Source organism: Python bivittatus, unplaced genomic scaffold, assembly GCF_059951505.1.
Source record: "Python bivittatus isolate LINGU-HERP-01145 unplaced genomic scaffold, Pbiv_v1 ctg000020_np1212, whole genome shotgun sequence".
Taxonomy (NCBI): domain Eukaryota; kingdom Metazoa; phylum Chordata; class Lepidosauria; order Squamata; family Pythonidae; genus Python; species Python bivittatus.
In genome coordinates this window covers 32,981,566-33,001,137 of record NW_028277030.1, presented here as the reverse complement: position 1 = coordinate 33,001,137, position 19,572 = coordinate 32,981,566, and the positions used below count along the sequence as shown (strand labels likewise).

Below are 19,572 nucleotides of genomic sequence, written 5' to 3'. Positions count from 1 at the left end.
ACAGCAAGCTACATAGTACAATTTCAAATCAGGAAGACCCAAACCACCTCTTTCTTTCACATCTTGCAAAACTTTATATTTTATTCTTGGTTTTTTCTCTTGCCATATAAACTTAGAAATGTCACGTTGCCATTGTTTAAAGGGTGCTTCTGAAATCAATATTGGAATTGTCTGGAAAAGATATAAAATTCGGGGCAAAATATTCATTTTAATCACCGATATTCTTCCTAATAATGACAATTGTAACTTTTCCCATCGGTCTAAATCTTTTTTAATATCTGTCCAGAGTGGAACATAATTATTCTGAAATAAACCAGCATTCTTAGATGTCAAATATACTCCCAGGTATTTTATTTTTTTCTCTATTGTAAATCCAGTTAGTTCATTCAGTTTCTTCTGTTGATGAAAATCCATATTTTTAGTTAAAACCATTGTTTTTTGTATGTTTACTTTGAACCCTGCTAGCGACCCAAGGTCTCTCAATTTTTGCATTAACAATTTGACCCCCTCCAGTGGGTTTTCTAAAGTAATGACTAGGTCATCAGCAAAGGCTCTTAACTTATATTCTTCTTTTTTAACTCTTATTCTCAAAATGTTGTCATCTTGTCTAATATCTCTAAGTAAAACTTCTAAAACCAATATAAAATGGAGACAAAGGGCATCCTTGTCTCGTACCTTTTTGAATTTCGCATGGTTTAGTAAAGTCTCCATTAACAATTATTTTTGCGGTATGTGGTATATATATTGATTTAATCCATTTAACAAAGTTTTCCCCAAATTTCATAGAATCCAAAACTTTAAACATAAAGGGCCAATTTAAATTGTCAAAGGCTTTTTCAGCATCCAAAAATATCAAAGCTGCTTGTTTTACATAATGTTGTTCCAGATATTCTAATATATCCAAAACATTTCGGATATTATCTCTAATTTGTCTTTTTGGTAAAAATCCTGCTTGATCCTGATGGATAAATTTTACAAGAATATTCTTCATTCTTTCCGCTAAAATTGTTGTAAGTATCTTATAATCATTGTTCAATAGAGATATTGGTCTATAATTCTTTGTCAAGGTCAAATCCTGTTGATATTTTGGAATCAAGGTAATATGGGCTTCTTTCCAAGTTTCTGGCATTACACCTGTGTCTAAAATTGAATTCATAGTCATTTGTAAAGGAAGACAAAGCTCCTCCTCAAAATATTTATAGTAAGCTGCTGATAAACCATCTGGGCCAGGTGCTTTTCCACAGTTAATTTTCTTACAGGCAGTTGACATTTCCTCTAATGTGTTGAGATCATTAAGTAATTTTCTCTGATGATCAGTAAGAATAGGTAGTTTTTGTTTAGACAGATATTTATCAATATCATCTGAATGAACATCTTGTTTTTTATATAATGAGTAATAACAAAAAAAGGCCTCTTGAATGCCTGCATTATCCATTAAAGTCTTCCCCTTGTGTTGTATTTTAGAAATTAATCTTTTCTGTCTTTGTTTACGCAATTTATAAGCTGTGATTCTGTATATTTTTTAATGGTTTGAGTTGAATTTGTCCTTGGACACCATTGTTCTGTTATTAATTGTGGCTTTTTTAATTGTTTCTTGTTTGGTTTTTAATCCTATGTTAGCCACCTACAGTCACCAGTATGGGATGGGTGGCCATATACATTGATTGATTAATTGATTGTTTGAATAATCCCCCCTTAGTCCCTTGCAGGGAACTCTCCACAAGGGACCAAATTGGGCGGCGGGGGGGGGGAACACTCTCTGCACAGGATTAAGAGTTTTTTCCCCCCCTTTCCTTAGTCTCTTAAAGAGATTCCCCCCTCCCCACTTAGGCCCATAGAACCGTATGGCAGACATTATTTGAGATAGACCCATGGAAGTCATGGAAGTCATGAACTCCTCAGCTGTTTTGGAGAAGCTGTCCTCCTCAGACAGGAAGACTGTTGGGTAGCAGGGCACAAAGTGCACGAACAGACTCCCTGTCCTGTCTCCCTCCCCAAACTTCAGGTACACAGACTTGGAACTTAGTTTCTTTTAGTTTGGCCCTGGGTTGGAATCCTTTGCAACCATGTCAACCCCTCTGCAGGGGACCCTTTGCATCTCTACTCCTGAATGCAGAAACCTGGCAAGAGAATCTGGTACCAGACAATATTGCTCAGCCATGTCTCCATCATACATACCAAGTCAGTGTTTTCATTCTGGATCTAATCTTCTAGCGGGAGAGAGGTCTTACTTGCCGACAATTTGGCATTGAAAAAAAGAGATGTAATAGAGGGCTTGCTGAGGTGCTTCACTGCCTCTTTTGGCTGATAACCAGGCCTGATTCTCTGCCTCCTGAACTAGCCATTGCAATTTTATTTATTTATTTATATTTCAAATTTGTCACCGCCCATCTCACTGCAGAGCGACTCTGGACAGTTACCTCCTCCTGCCCCAGGAGCTCTCAAACATTCATCTCCCCCCTGAATATGCATGTCTCCCTATGAATGAGTAAATGAAAGTTACCACCCATCCAAATAAACCTGTGTTTCGGGTTTTGTACCAGCTGAGACCCCAGGGAGGGAATGTCATCCATGTATTGTTACAGGCTTTTATGGGCTCCACTCTGCAGATAACTGGATGTGAGGCTCTCGGGAGCCTCTGGAATTGGGCTTAATGGAACAGCTGAGATTGCTGCTGGTGTATCGCCCTCCCTGCTGCCCAGCAGCAGCCTTGCCTGAGCTGCTGGATTCCAGTGCTGGGTTGGAAATAGAGTCCCCAAGGCTGTTGGTGCTTGGGGATTTTAATGTACCATCTGGTGACATTAAGTCTGGGGAGACAAGGCCCATTCGATTGGCCCACCCTGGGTGCTTGATGGCTCAATGGGACTCCAAAGAGAATGGAGATTTCTTCCTTTCTCCAAGTCTGGTTCCAATCAGTGTTTGGGGTGTGTGTGTGAAATCACTAGGCCTCTCCTTTGTGGGGTACCACAGGGTTCTACTCTCTCTCCCCTTCTATTCAAAATCTACACGAAACCTCTGGGTTTGGTATCATCAGTTTGGATGGGGAGGAATCATCTCCAATTCAGTCCTACCAAGACTGAGTGGCTGTGGGTGTTTGGGCCACCTAGATGTGGGTTTGTTTCATCTATAACCTTGGATGGAGGGACACTTCCCCATTCAAGAGCAGTATGTAATCTGGGGGTCTTCCTGGACTCATAGCTCCTGCTTGATGTCAAGTTACAGCTGTGGCCAGGAAGGCCTTTGTACACCCCCCCCCCCGGGCATTTCATGGCTTAACTACTGCAACACGCTGTACATTAGGCTACCCTACCCGGGAGTTTCAACTGGTCCAGAATGCAGCAGCATGGGCAATGCTGAGCACTGGTACACCCATGTAATGCTTGCTTAATGAGTTGCACTGGTTGCTGGTTTGCCTCCAGATGCGATTCAAGGTGCTGGTTGTGACCTATAAAGCCCTACATGGCATAGGGCCTGGTTATGTGAGGAACCACCTTGCTCTCATACTATCTGCCTGGTTGATTTGATCCAGCAGGTTTGGCATGCTCTGGGCTCCTTTGATTGAATATCTATTGTGACCCTGGAAATACACTCTTTGTAGCAGCACCTCCTTCTGGAATGAGATTCCCCCCCCAAGATATGGATGCCCCATCACCTTGCTGATGTTTCAAAGGGCCTTGAAGACCTGGCTCTTTGCCCATACCTTTGGCAAGGATGATTAAAGCCCCCTTTCAGGTTGTGTGGGTCTGCTTTTTGCTCCTGTCCACTTTTTTTTTTTTTGCCACTTTTGATTCTTGTTCATTATTGTATTGTTTCATTGTTTTTCATGTTTTTTTACTTATGAACGACTAGGAATCAGATGTTATACAAATTTAATAAACAGCAATAATAAACCATCCAGATTCACCTCCAACATCAGTTACTCCCACCTGATAAGCCCCTGAAGCATCTACCACACCCCTGGCAATTATTCACCATCATTTACCATGTATAAGTGTAGACCAATTTCTCAGGCCGACTAATATATTTCTCATCTCTCAGCACCAACTCAGCCCTTTTTCCAGCATGTCCTAGGCAAGGACAGCAGCAATGGTGGAGCCACAGCAACAGTGATCAACAGTCAGAGCAGCCACACCTGATTTGAGAGAACAAGCCAATCCACTCAAACAGTGGCAATATCTGCCATGGTAACATGGAAGGTGTGGACGATAGAGGCTGCAAGAGCAGGGACAAGCCATGAAGGTGAAAGCCAGAGGGACAAATGACCAGCGGCCCAGATGATAGTCAAGAGTCAGACCAAAAAAGGGCTTAAATAAGGTGACAAATAACCGAGCTACAATAAATTTAATTAATACATAACAATCTATAAATTGTGGAGCTTAAAATGAAACATTCCTTTATTTTAAGATCCAGAGAGGGAAAGTGAAGTAGAATACAGAGGCCTGACGTCGAGCCTCTAACCCATAAGTATTTCAAGTCCAAACAAGAACCCTGGCTGAGCTAGAAAGCAATTAGGCATTGAGAAGACTTAGGCACAGAGAATGTAACAAGCACTAATAAGATAAGTGAAAGTGCAACAAAGAATGCAAGCCTGGCTGCTAGGAATGAACAATTAGCCCTGGGAACTCAAGGCTGTCAGATAATGGTTCGGGTAAAACCATTTACTTGAGACCAAGAATTCTTAGGCCCTTTCTTGGAATCCTAGGGAGATGTTGCATAAGGGATACATTACTTCATTCTCCAACTCCATATTACATATTTTAACATGTATGAATTAACCCAATACGGCTAATCTGACCATTTACATGAGATGCTATAGCCTATTGTTTAATCTTTACATCAAACTATTACCGTAATCCATCAATTAAATGATTTGCATAAATCCATAACAAGTGCTTGTAACTTCAGCATCTTCAGCCTTCTCTCTTCCGCCTCCAGTACTGAAATCTGTCAGTAAGCCAATTTGGGCTTCAACTTAATTGTGTCCTTATACCCCTCTGAAATCCTCCTACAGTTTAGTCAGCGCCAATATTTGAATTAGGTTTTCTGAGGGGAGGTCATCAGAGGAACAAGGAAGGAGTCTACAGCCACATGGTCAAATATATTTAGAGTTTTTCTGCCTAGCACATAAATGTCCCAGGTTTGGTGACTGGATGATTGCTTCCCTTCCTTCCCCTTTTACATCTACATCATCACCACAACCATCACTGTTGCGCAGAGTTTGTTTTGTGAACAGTTTTGATATGTTTTTAAACAAATGGGCTTATCCGCATAGTCAACGGAAGTTAAGCTTCACATGTGGGAATGTTTCCTTTATATTACATCACAGGAAGAATTCATAATTCATAATTGAATATCTATAATACAACTTTAAAGGCTCAGAAAAGCTAGAAAAGCTCAGACTTTACTGCTCAATCTTTATTAAAATGACTTAAACACATATTGGCTCCCAGTATTCTGCATTAATTTAATCTTGGTCTGATACTGCATGGTTATTGATTTAACATAGATTAATTGAAGCTAGCATACCACTGACAAAATATTTAAGGCAATAATGCTGTACTTGTCTGGTTAGTATAGGGAATAAGTTTTAAAAATCACAGCTTCAATGGAACAATTGAGTAAAACAAAATACTGAATTATGAAATCAAAATAAATCATTTTAAATCAGAGATCTAGAAGTTTATAACAATTATATTTTTTAATACAGGGAAGCAACACTTATCAGAAATAAACCACTATACTAAAAATAGAAAGTAATATAGATTTTAATTTTTAATGCAGTTTCTAAATGATGAAGACTTAAAAGGTCTGGAGAAATAAAATAAAAAGGTCTTCGCATAATACTTAGAGATTAAAATAAGTGCCAAAGTGGATTTCTATGGGGAAGGAGCTCCTCTGGACACAATGAGTGTGTTCACATACTGCTTTATAAGCTACACAGGGACATGAAAACTGTTGCTGGGACATGAAAACCCATCGGCATGCATTTTGCAATCCTCAAAGCCCCGCCATGTGGGTGATATTAAAGATTTTGGCTATTTACATGGGAGGGGGTGTTAAGGAGAAAAATTTCTCTTAAAACTTCTGAACCCCTTCCCCAAATAGGTCCCAGCTCCACCCACGTATGCTATTCTTGACATGCCACATCCTTACTGTAAGCCAATAGTTCCCAGAATTTTGGTTTGAACTTGATAGCTGGCTTTCCTTTGCCAGGAGAAGCAGTTAAAAAGAACTGCTGAAGCTCCTTACATGGTGAACTGAGAACTTTGTTGCTTGTTTTCCCAAACAGTCCAGTGTGGAAATACAATGTTTGTACTCAGGCCACATGGTGTGGGATTTACAGTCATAATATAACTGGACCATACCAGGTTGGTAAGGCTGTCATAAATAGATCACGGAAGAAGAGTAAGTAGTCTGTTATCCAATTCCAGGAGCTATGGTCAGCCTAATTTTTTTTACTTAGTGCAAACCATGAATGCAACGTATTTAGGAATTAAATACATATAGAATGATGGTGAGCACATTGACAGATTTGGAAAGTATGTACAATGAAACATAAATTACATTGATTGAAACAAACTAGACAGTACAATGAAACATAAACTACATTCAGCAACACTGAAAGAGAGCATTCCTTCCTCAGCAATAGATTTATTAGCGCAATCAACTATGGAGGAGCAAGAAAAAAAATATCAAATACATTTGCTGCATAAATTACTTTAAAAATAACATTCTTATTTTTAGGAAGCAGCTATCCTCCATTTGCAGATGATACATAACTTGGCAGGATGAATATAAACGACATAATTTTTGGTTGTTAACTGCATCAGGAGACGTAGGGAAGAATAAAAGCATGGCAATACAACAGGTAAACTGTCTCATATTCAGCTTTATCAGTATTATCCAGGTGGGAAAGTTGTAAATTACATTTTATAATACCTCATGGGGCAATTAGAGAGAAGAGTGTTTGATTTCCCCTCCCCCATTACTATTCTTCATTACAAAGTACCTATGATGACTTTTCTTCATACTGAAACTTGTTTTGAAGATCACTTCTATGAAAAACAACTTGGGGTTGCTAGGATGTATTTACAAAAGGCTAAACTACTTAGCATTAAGAGCAAAATATGGCTGAAACACATTTCCCGTATGACATCTAGTTCAGTTCTCATATTTGAATAAAAAAATGAAAATTTATTTACATATGTGATTTTATTATTAGACTACCGCAGATCCCCAAGTTATGCTCATTCCCCTACGCCCACTATTCTTTTTTAAAAAATGCTCTCTCTCAGCTATTCTACTTTTTAAAAAAGATACTCTATCCCAATCATTCTACTTTTTAAAAAAATACCGTTAGGGGGGAAAAAAAACCAGATTTCTTGTTTCTGGTGCAAATTTGTCCAACTGCCCCAGCAAAATCCCCATTTCTATTACTTGGACCTACTTATTTCGGTGCTAAGCAGCACAGAACCATTGTAATAGAAATCTTCACCATCTTAGTCAGGAGTGCATAACCTGCAATCACAAGATTGCATAACATCACAACACTGCACAAGTTCCACCCATCCATTCCTTGGTGTGGTGCCCGAGGCCCCTAAGGTTGCCACCAAATACTGAATATGACAATGGAATAAACTATTACATACACACATGTTACATATACATAAGAAGTAATCTTTTTAATTGAATATAATTTTAACAAGATTTAAATTAAATCAAATGTAATGGTTGTGTGGCCTGATCGCTTCTGGAACAGAACAGAACTGACATATTCAGGAGAGAGAGGGATTCTAATCAAAATCTAGATTAGCAGCAGCACTCTCAACTAAACCACAGTACTGACTTAATCGGGAAAAAAAAAAAAAACATAAACCAAACTCTGATTTAGAATAGGCAACTGAGATAATAAAGACTGACAAGCTTAAGGGTCCAAAACTATACATTAGCAAAAGTGAACTGGAAAAATTAAACCCATTTTTTAAAACAGCAGCCACTGCACATGCACCTAAACTATGGGTTAAACATCAAATATATCTGAAATTGTTTACTTACTCCTATGATACTAGATCAAGCATTAGACATTATTTCATACATAGTGCAAGTTTTTCAGACTTAACAGAAATGTAAGAAAATATTAGATACTATAGGTATGCAACTTTTCCAGTGGCCAACAGACAGTCTACCATTTGATTGCTTCTGTTTTTGCAAGGTGCAAATGGCTAACAAACATTTTTTATTGTGCAAACTGCAACTTTGCTACTTTGATTAAAAACAGGCAGCCAGCAAACCTCTGCTGTCTAGAAAGTGATCCACAGTCTCTTGGTCACAACACTAAACTTTGACTTCAGTATCAAAAGGGTATCACTAACCTTTTGAGGGATCACAAGCAAATACTTATGCTTCTTTCATTAGAGAAATGCTCACCATTATGACTGGGAAGACCTACATTTTGCCCAGAGCCCAAGGAAGATGTGATTAAACCCTTCATGCAGAAAATCATGATGGCCAGGTTATCCTCCACCAGGAATCATGTACCAATGAGAACATTCTACTAAGTCTAAAATGTCCCTGATTGGATTCTGACCCTGTTCTCTGCCCCAACTGTATTAATGACATGTAGCCTTTTTCAGAGTCTGTTTTTGACATAAGACAACTGTAAGTATGGTCACAATCATCTTCAGAATGAAGATTTTCAATTTCTCATCTCACGGTGTGCTACTACTCAAAATAATGCAAATAACGGCCAAGAAAAGTCAATTAGTGGCATCGCTCCCACTAACATTTTAGCTAGAAATATGCTACAATTCAAAATATCAAGAACTAAGAATCTGGAAGATGAATTAAGATTCTACTACTTTAACTTAGGTTAACTATTATGCTGGTCTATGACCGTAACAAAGATTTGATTGATAGGTTAACTACAGAAGTTCAAGGCAAGTTTCTATACAGGCATTTTAATGCAAAAGTTTGCCTCTCTGAACTGTTATTCTTTCCAAGTAATGACTAGAGCAAATGTCTTGTATGCCTAACTTTCACAACTGTGATTAATATCTGTTTCTCAAACAGGGAAAAACTAGGAGAATTTGGAGAAAACTTTAGCCGTAAAATTCTGTACAGTCTTACCACTGCCTCAGTTAAGTTAATTTCACTAATTTTACCAGGATTTGGCAGAGAAAGATATGTTTCAAACAGTACTTCAATTATATTTTTGCATATTGAGCTTGAATATAACATTAATCTCAGATTCTCATGTATTCTGTATTACTTATATTAAAAGAATAAATAAACTCAGTGTATTATCTTTTACAGATAGTGCATATTCTAGGTAATTTTATAGCGTGCTTGTTTAAAATAAGATGGGTAACTATATTTCACAGCTGCCATTAGATGGCAGTGTTCAACAACTTTCCATTGAAATACTAAGTTAAGGCTAGGTTTCAGCAATCTCTACACAATATTTAATGTACTGGAACAGCTATAGGGTTGCTTCCTTTAAAGTGATGGGCTTTGAGAACTATTTTAAGATTACAAGCTGATGTTGGATTTTAGGGCCTGGGATTAACACAACAGAACTTGTTTTAATAGGATTTTATAAATTATCTGTCCAAAACGTGAGGATGGGAAAAGCTGAAAGCTCAACCACCTTCAATATTTCTCATTATGGAATTACAAAACAGCAGCTTTCCTGAGTTTGTTATGTATTTGGAATAATGTTAAGGTATACAGGCTTTTCTACTAATCAGTACAGAATACTGCACACTGGAAAGAAACATTTTTTTAAAATGTTTAACCCAAGTCATGACCATGTTTTGAATGTTCGGCTACTCTCCAAGCTAAATTATATTTTACATGTTCTAGCACTGATGTTAAACTGGACTGGCATTTGGCATTCATTAGAGGAGGTGGGAAACTTTACATAGACACTGATTCATATATATGTGAAGAGGAATTACAGGAAGATGGTGCAATTCTAAATTGTTTAGATGGGAAATAGGAAAGCATCACTTGTCTTGGTCATTCTTTGAGACAAGACCTAGAATCCTTTCTAGACTGTAATCTGTCCTAGAACCAACATGTTCAAAGTAGCAAGTCCTGGAAGCAGCAATGCAGGTTCTAAAGTCAGACAGAACAACCAGTTTGTTCCCTGCATTTTGCTGGTTTACAGAATATTCCTACACATGACCAAGAATGCCCAACATTCAGGACTCCCCTGCAACATTTATTAAACGAGGTTAATATTCCCATTATTTAATTTTGGTAACACTACCAGAAACTAATAATCTAGATCTCTTGATAGGCAAAGCTTCATATTCCCAGCTATCTTTATTATATATTTCTGACCAGGTCCCAAGTCAGTATCATAGCCCTTTTTTCTGGAATGCTTTCCCATTTAGTTTCATGGATGAACCATTATTCACTGTTCTCTCACTAAAATTCCAGTCAACAGGACAAGAAAGTTGAAGAGTCTTTTTGTATGTCCAGTAGGGATTAAGTATGAAAGTAACAGCACTCAATCCTGTGAATACAACAATAAAATGTAAGAGTCCCAGATTTTCCAGCACAGCATTCCAATTGGAAAGACACACCCACCACATGTGGTAGGTAAGGATCATGCGGCAGTGAAACATGTGGATCATTACCCACTGACTTGCCTTCCAAAAGAAAGTATTAGCCCAGCCAGCCTAGAGAAGAAGAAGAAGAAGGTTAAAATTCCATATACATAAACATGAAACACATTTCACATATAGATCATAACAAAGAACCATATTTGCGAAGTTAAAGCAATATAGAACCTTACTACTTCCAAGTTTGTTGAATGAGTTATGAAAGAACTGGAAGGACTGAAACAACAAGGCTAAGCTGTCAGCAAGAACTTGATCAAGCATCTGGATGACACTTTAGGAGGACAAAATGGAATGTCACCAAGGATGACTATTAGGATACATATCCTGAAGGAAGTATGCTTAATTTCCAAAATCAGTGATGCCAAGTTCTTCCAGTTCCAGCAGACTTATGTCTTTTTGTCTCATGACTGAAAAGGATCACTCAGTGGAAAAACAGCCTTTTGCAAAATAAAAAAGGTGGGATAAAAAATCTAAAAAAACAAAACGAAACTATAATTCAATTGCACATTAGTATTCTAAAGCCACATTGTGTCCAAAGTACTCCTTTCATAAAAGCAATGTACAACTGCTGGCTTTAGTATTCTGGTATAAACTTACTCTGACATGCAATGTCTCCCACCCATCCCAATATCCCCAGAGTGGCTTGGATCTTAAGACAGGGAAAGTTTCTGATCCCTTCCTTCTCCACCTACTCAGGACATTACATAACAATATAAATCATGTTTTATGTGAACTCAGTCAACTGTAGTTCAGCAGTATCTGAAGGGAAACATTTGAATTTTGACTCAGATTCCAAAACTGCTGTGACTGTTATTTCACATAAACATAAACAGATGGTCAGAAATCTCCTAACACAGCTCCGCAAAATCTAAGCAAATTATAGCTACTTGAACTTTATATTCATACGGAAGCATAATGACCCCCAGCATTTAAACAGCTCAATTGTTCCTATGAATTTGATTCTTGCTTAATATTTTGAAAGAGCTCCTGGCGATCACATCTGCTTGGAAACATAATTGTCTGACAAAACAGCTCATCTAATATCTAATAGTGGGGAGTTCATAACTAGTCAAATATAATTATACAAATATACCCAATTTTTTCTCAAATTATGTTACATAAATTAGGTTCAAAGCACTAGAAGTATTTTCACAAGTGAATAGTATTCAGATTTTCCATCTTCATAAACCAAGACAGTGATATTAATCATAAGCGATGTATTAATACTTACTTTTACTTTTAATAGTTATTCAAATCCAGAAAGGATTGGTTGGGTTCACATAACCGTCTTTTGTTTTCTATAGTTATTTTAATCTAGAAGAGGCCGGTTGGGCTCACACAATATATTAAGCAAAAGGTTGTAAAAGTATCACCTTGGAGGACATGCACCCACCAGCATCCCTTTTACCTCCTCTATTGACATAATTTTGTCACTGCTATGCCTCTGGCAATTTCCAGAGATTAAAAAGTAAAATAAAGTATGGCTTATGGCCAGAGGGAAATTGCCCTTTCCTAAGCCATGGATTACAAATCACAATGGTTGGGCTCAAACTACACTATGGCTTAGCATGATGTATGAACACAACTACTACTTGGAACCTTCTATTTTTCAAAAACTTCCTTCTCTTTTCTCTCCAGCCCTTATTATCTGTGAAATATACTGAATCTGGGTTGGCAAGGTTACGGCCTTCCCAACGTTTAAGCAAACCTCCCGTCACCTCAGCCACAGGCTGAGCTGTTTTGGAGCTCAGGAATAGAGAGCCAGTTTGGTGTAGTGGTGAAGGTTCTGGCCTAGAAATCAGGAGACCGTGAGTTCTAGTCCCACCTTAGGCATGAAAGCTGGCTGGGTGACTTTGGGCCAGTTGTGCTCTCTCTCAGCCCAACCCACCTCACAGGGTTGTTGTGGAGAAAATAAGAGGCAGGTATGCTCACCACCTTAAATTATATATAAAAAAGGTGGGATAAAAATATAATAGTAATAAAAATATCTGAAAGATTACAAACTTCCCACCTGTGTATTAAGCAATATGCACTCATAACATGATCTTTGATCTAGTTTTTAGATTTCAAACTTGCACCTAAGCAGGAACTGAAATACTGTCTAAATTGTTTGCATTTCTGTCATAAAATTTTACATTACAGTGCTGTTTTCAACTTGCAAGACTAAAAAACAGCATAGTATCATGTATGCTACATAGAGAGCTCTGTTACTTTAAAGGGATATTATTCTTATTTTTAATTAATAAGGCCAACTGATCACAAGTGACTCAAAGCGGCATACTCAAAAGATTGGAAAACACACTAATACCATCCCCAAAAAGCAGCTTAAGGGACAGCCTCTGATCTGTTGCATGTACAGTTCCCCTCTTCTTATTGCTTCCTTGCACCACCTCCAATTGAAGGGAGCAACAGTTGATACAGATCCTATTTGCTGTCACTTGCCTTTTCTATCAAAATGGCAATATAGTCCACTTTCCCTTAAGGTCACAGGGAGAGAGATGATGATGTTACATTATGTCACACCCCCATGTACAAAGTTTCACATGACTTCCTCAAATGTATGAACTTTGTTGATACCAGAAAGCATAGCAGGAAATAAACATTCTGCAAGCAGAGCTATTTTCTGCCCAGAATTGAAGATCATTATTTTCTTTGTTCAGTGGTATTGCAGGGCAGCCAACAATCCATAGAAATAGCAGTTTTAATCTACGGTTCCATGTCACAGGAAAACAATCCAATTAAGTAGTTCACAAAATTATAAAATGGGACATTACTATGTATTTTTACATAGAACCACATCTTATTGAGCTACCTAAAACAAGCTTACAGACAACACTAGTCTCCCATTTGTGGTGTATATCTCCCCATGTGCCAAACTTATCATAGATTGCAATTCTTAAGAATATACCTTTAGTTATCCAATGGATTACACACTAACAATGAATGTGAATTGCTCTAGACCAGATCAAGGTTCATGTAACTCAACATCCTGATTAGCTACAAAAGGAATGGACAGCTCATAGCCCCCACAGACAGGACTACTGAATGGAATTGACAACTAAATGGCTAATTTCTGCCAGCAAATTTTGGGCCCCAAGTGCAGCTCCACTTCTTCATCACTCTTCCAGTGATATTTTCCCGATTCCCGAGCTGACTGGGGACAAGTGCAGAAAGTTGCTTATCCCTAGCCAGATTTACTGATTCTCCTATCTTCTTCCAGAACAAGTGTTTTGGGTACACTTGCACTCTAAAACACAGTCCTAAGTTAAATTTAAAGTAGCATGTGTAAAAGTTAATAAAGACATTATTGAATTAATAGATTCAATATTTCATTTTGAAAAGCTCAATTGAGATACTCTATTTTTAAAAAAATTGAATTATTCAATCAGGGTTTCTCCTAGCTGTTGCTCTACCACATAATGTTCTAGATATGAGAATCAGCCAATCTTTTCAAGTGTGCATTTGTTATGACACTCTTTTGTAGCAATTGCATATGTTTGTAGATGAAGAACAACTAGCAGTGAAGGCCGCCAGCTAGGTACTCAGACATTGGCCTAGGCCTGATCACCCAGAGACTTTGCATGGAAACTCATGCAACTAACAGAGAGGAGATGGAGGACTAGATTCTAGGCAGGAGATTCACCACCCTTCAAGAAAAAGGTGGGGACTGAGGGTTGAAGCCTGAACCTTGCAGCATACGATGCCTCATTACTGAAGCAAGCTGTTCACCATGCTCTCTGAGCTGCTGCAATTCCAGCCCAACTTGCCATATGGAGTTCCACTGAGGGCAAGTCCAGACAAGACATGTGATTTTATGTAGCCACAATAGCTACAATCTTGGAACAGCTCTCTAGTCAGTCAGGAGGAACCTCTCCTTTGCTCACTGCTCTCTCACCTTTAAAAGCATCCAAGACATGCAAGTGAAAGGTGTGCTCATCTCAAGTAGCATTCCCATCAAAGGTATGTAATGTCCAGATTTTATGTTGGTCACCAGACCCAAAAAACCACCAAAAGCAAGAAAATGATGAACAACTACAAATAAGTCAAATGTTTTGAATACAAAATTAGAGACATGAACAGCTACATTTTCCAGCAAAAAGAACCCAGAGGCTATGAGGCAACTGAACCAACTCCAGTCCTGCTGGGAATAAACCCTGTCAGCTTGAAAAACTGGATCTAGAAATAAAGCCCACAAGCCAGCCACACAACTCTGAATGCCGAACACGCCCCGTGTAGCAGTCAGATTCCAAAAGACTTTCTCCTTCGCTGGTAATGAGCGGTAAGTGATACTCATCCATGAAGATAAAAAATGTGAAAAACAAAATATTCCCAAGTAGAGAAAGAAGCCACTGGCCACTAGTGCCAAACGAACTTCCCACAGAAAATAATTCCAGGCAAATATAGAGCTAGATGTTGCCCCATCATTTTCAAGATTCATTTCTTCTACTTATGTTGAGGAGGTTTGGGGAGACAGTCTCATATGCTTGTCAGGTCCACTTAAGAACCTTGAACATTTGCCCATGCACTGAGTAGCAACCAAATTCTCATTGTCATCTGTAGAGAAAAATAAAGATAAAAATAAAACTCTCCATATAGGAATAGACACATGTATATTTGCTTACACATAACATCTTATACCTAGTTCTAGGATGTCATACAGACTTAGTTCACAAACTGCACTAAGAGGTTCTTTAGTTTGAGTAAAGCTTTTTTTATAACCAAAATGGCTTAGCATTTTGCATAATCCAGTAATGGGTTACTTAAACTGTGATTTAGTAAACATCACATGATATGAGAACCCAATTATGTATTATTAGTAGCAATCCAAAAGCTATTTGAGGTCATTCCCCATACTTCTCCAATTAACACTGGAATCAAGAACCATACATTGCTTCTTAGTACTTCTTACAATGACTTCTTAGTCACTGGCCATATTAGTGTGGCTCCGAATCCAGACACTGTCCTGTAAAAACAAGTCATGATGTTGTGATAGCAATTATATTGTACAGTGGTACCTCGGTTCACGAACGCTTCTGTTCACGACCAATTCGGGTCACGAACAGCTCCGTTTGCAAAATTTTGCCTCCGTTTGCGAATGCCGGATTGGGTGACGAACAGGATCCACGGCCATTTTCCCTCCCGTGACACGTGGTCGTGGCTTCCTGTAGGGAGGGGGACTCTCCCTCCAAGCAATAACCGCCTCCCCACCCGCCTTCCTGTCCTCCACGTCAGAAGGTTAGCGTTCTCTCTCTTCGTACTGTATTTTGTTTCATATTTTTGCGGTTTAAAAAAAAAAAAACATGGTTCAGAACGGGTTAACCGTAATTACATTGAACCTTATGGGGAAATTTGATTCAGGACACGACCAAAAATCGGGTTGCGACCAAATTCGGAGGGGTCAGAACGGATTAACCGTATTTACATTGAACCTTATGGGGAAATTTGATTCAGGTCGCGACCAATTCGGGTCGCAACAGAGTCGCGGAACGAATTAAGTTCGTGAACCGAGGTACCACTGTATTCAGCAGCATTCAATTTTGATGTAAATATACACTTCTTATATTGAATGTGTTTAGCTATGATTTAAAAAAACGTTAAAGATTCATGCACCTAAGTATGAAAACATGTAAAGTGTTTTCTGAGGAGAAAACCAAAGAAAGACGGCATGGGGGATAGCCAGCTGACAAGAGAGGGTATAGTAGCCTTCCCTGATCTGGTGCCCTCCACAAGGACTGAACTTATAAACAGAGCCTGCAAAACACCTTAGACAAAATTATGGTTGGCTACTTTGTGGCTCAATGTATCATATAAATCCAGCCAGCTTAATTCAGATAACCATAGTTAAGTAAACCATGAGTTAGCAGAGCCAGAGTAGTGAGCTAAACAGAAGCAGGCAATCAGTGGTTTACAGCCACCTATGGCTCCTTTCACTGTAACTTACCCTTACTATGTTGTGTCCCACGCTGTGAGGAAAATGAACAGCTGCACATACAAGCTTGGAGGGCACCCATGGAACACAGTGGCCTTAATATGTAGCTGCCCTACAATGTGGTCAGTCTCACAGGTGCACATGACTGCCTAGTCATTACCAAGCAAGGGATGTTTTCAAACTTTCTTCTACTATGACTTGCAAATGGATTTAAGTATGCACTAAGTTCCAGGTGCATATTTCACTCCTAGACATTATACACTTCCCAGTAAATATGATTCAGGTCTGGATCATAATAATTAACCCTTAATTGAATATAGCATTATATATATATATATATACACACACACACACACAGTATTACATGCAGTACTTACTAACATCCTACCAGATATTTTTAGCAATTGTCCCTCATTTTACTATTTTTTAAAAAAATGTGTTATTTTTAGTATATATTTCATTACTTAATCTCTCCGTTGATGTCTTTCTATGATAAACTACAGGATGTAGTTGCCTGATGACTAAAGAGAGGATTACATTTTTTTCCTCTCAGAATGGACAGGCACTCAGTAATTTTTCCTGTCCCACATCACACAAAGATCAGGTATGCCTAATATGGAGTTGAACTCCCAATTCCATGCTAGCTGAGGATGCTGAGAGCTGGACTCCAACAGGACAGAAGCAACAGCTAGCTCAACCTTATCTGTTCTACCCAGCCGGTTAAGGAGATTTTTTTTTTAAAATATCATCTACAACCAGATCCTTTTAATTTGGAAATACAAAAAGGTAAACAGAGTGCAGAAAGAAAATGTATTTGTTTCTTTCTTCTCCTTTTTCTTTCTGCACTGTTTTCTTTTGCTCTAGTGCTTCTCTTTTCTATCCTTTTTCTTTATTAGTTCCTGTTAGATTTTCTCTTTTAAAATTTAATATGATAAAAAAGATACAAAAAGATAAATGAAACTCTGTCACTAAATGTTCTACCACAGAACTGTAATCATTTCATAAAAGGGCACCATCCTGATGGTTATCTTCCAAAACTGTTTTCCCAAATCCTTTCTATGTACAACTCAATGCTTAAGTATTCCTCTGTGGTTAATGCAGACAACCGAGCCATCCCAAACGCCTAAGGCTTCGCCAGTTCAATTCCTCCCTAGTAGCAGATTTAATGTAAGCAAGCCTTGCTGTGAGGCCCTCATTAAACGCTTAGAACTGATGGAAAATAACTATTTTTACAGAAGAGCGGCTGCCCCAATAATTTTGAACCAACACTAAGGAACATGAAAAATGGACAGTAATACTGTACCCCGAAAATTACATTTCCAATTACCCCCTAAAACGTCCTCCTTGCCCTTATCTTTACTATTCTAAAGGAATCTGAATTAATTTCATTTCTGCTAAAACCGTCTTCCGGAAACGTAAAACAAAACCCCACCCCAGAAAAGAGAGCCACGATCTCCCTTCATCCGTCGCGGGTTGCAAACGGAAATCGTTGCTATCCGAGGTTATAAAGTATGTCCAGGACCCAAATTCATCCTTAAAAAACGCTGGCATCCAGTGTTTGTGGTGTTCAGCCTTACTCAATCCTCCCCCCCTTAATGACTACCTCAGCCGGGGGAGATGCAGCTCGCAAAAGGAAGCCCCGATTTTTCAGAGCCGTCAGATCGGTACTTTCTCCTCAAAACTTCCCAATTCCATGCTAATATTAGAAGCTTCACTTACGGACCACGCTGGTTTAGACAAAGGCCTCGGCCGGTCGCTTCTTCCTCTTTGCAACTACTCTTTCTGGGTTGCTAACTGGTTTCTGTGTAGTTTCTTTTTGCACGTGCTCGCCCCGTCACGCGCTTAACCCCCACCCCTACCGTCGTCCTCTTCCTCCGTGTCAACCCAGCCCAAAGCAAGGCCGGGTCCGCTCGGAAGGCGAAGCGCCCCCGCACACCCAGAAACAGACACACACTCGTTTCCTCTTGCTTCATCCACTCTTCGGGGTTGAAAGGCTGGAGCAAACCATTTGGCCGCTCTGGGAGGGGGGGGAAGAAGGAGCCGCTCTAACGTAACCGCGGCGTTCATCTGTCCCCGCCTACTGGGGAGCTCGAGCCTCGTTCGAAGACCAAACCTCGCACGCGCAAACGCACTCGGAACGGACCCGCCTGGCAGGTTCTAACTGCGACCCTCGCGCCTTCGTCCGTTCCCTACATTCTAAAAGTAACTCCCCCCAGTTCTATTGACTTCTACCAGTTCTACAGAGGCCACTTTTTTTTTTACACGCGATGCTCACGTGATAGACTCCGGCTTTTTTTTTTTTTAAGTGCCCATCGGAGTCAGCCTTTCCGCCGGATTTAGTTTTCCTTCCAAGTAAACGCGTAGGATGTGCTTGTCTTCCGGTGTCTTCGCAGCGTAGGCCTTTTCGGAGGGACCACAGTCGGGTTCCGAATAAACAGCCATAGAATTTCAGTCCAGTTCACCACAGGATCACTCGAAAACCGGTCCCACTAAACCGATATATTTGTCGCATCGGGTAGTACGGGCTGTAGGAATAGGCCAGTTTACATTAATTTGGGAATGCAGCCATTAAGTCCACTGAAATTACATCTGAGTAAATATATTGGATGTAATTAATTGAAATACAGGCCCGTTCGTTAGTAAGACTAAATTCCAGGAAAGGGGCCGCATGCTATATTTAATGTATTTACACAGGCCTGTATTAAAACTTATCGATCAAGTAGGGCAGAGGCAGCCTGGGCAACCTTCAAATAACAAGCAGAAGACTCATCTGATGCCACTTAAAGAAAAGAAAAAAAGTGCAGTGCATCAGAGATACTACAAAGCTGAATTACATGTCTGGGTCTGAGACTTCTGTGGGTCATTGCAATTCTTAGATTTATATCCTATTTCCACCAGATACTCATACAGAAAATTCTATCAGTTTGCTGTTAAATCGCCCTCACTGGGGTGAGTACTGTATACGTCTGGGCCTCCCAGTTCCTGGTCTGACACTTTAACCACCGATAGAGGTAT

The 19,572-nt window shown here is 39.2% G+C and overlaps 1 protein-coding gene across 1 annotated transcript; it reads right to left on the bottom strand.

Moving 5' to 3' along the window:
• Nucleotides 1–5,444: 5,444 nt before the first annotated feature.
• Nucleotides 5,445–18,711, bottom strand: CLN8 (CLN8 transmembrane ER and ERGIC protein). The gene is made up of 3 exons (XM_007425188.4): nt 18,277–18,711; nt 14,524–15,182; nt 5,445–10,685 (listed from the first exon to the last, which is right to left on the bottom strand). The coding sequence occupies exons 2-3, from the start codon at nt 15,064–15,066 to the stop codon at nt 10,362–10,364; spliced, it is 867 nt and encodes a 288-aa protein (XP_007425250.1). The 5' UTR covers nt 15,067–15,182; nt 18,277–18,711; the 3' UTR covers nt 5,445–10,361.
• Nucleotides 18,712–19,572: the final 861 nt, after the last annotated feature.

Coding starts and splice junctions, on each gene's coding strand:
- CLN8 (XM_007425188.4), bottom strand. CDS start 15,066: ATGAATCTTGAAAATGATGGGGCAACATCTAGCTCTATATTTGCCTGG. Junction 10,686..14,523: donor TGTCTTGGATGCTTTTAAAG/GTGAGAGAGCAG, acceptor CTTCTTCTCTAG/GCTGGCTGGGCTAATACTTT.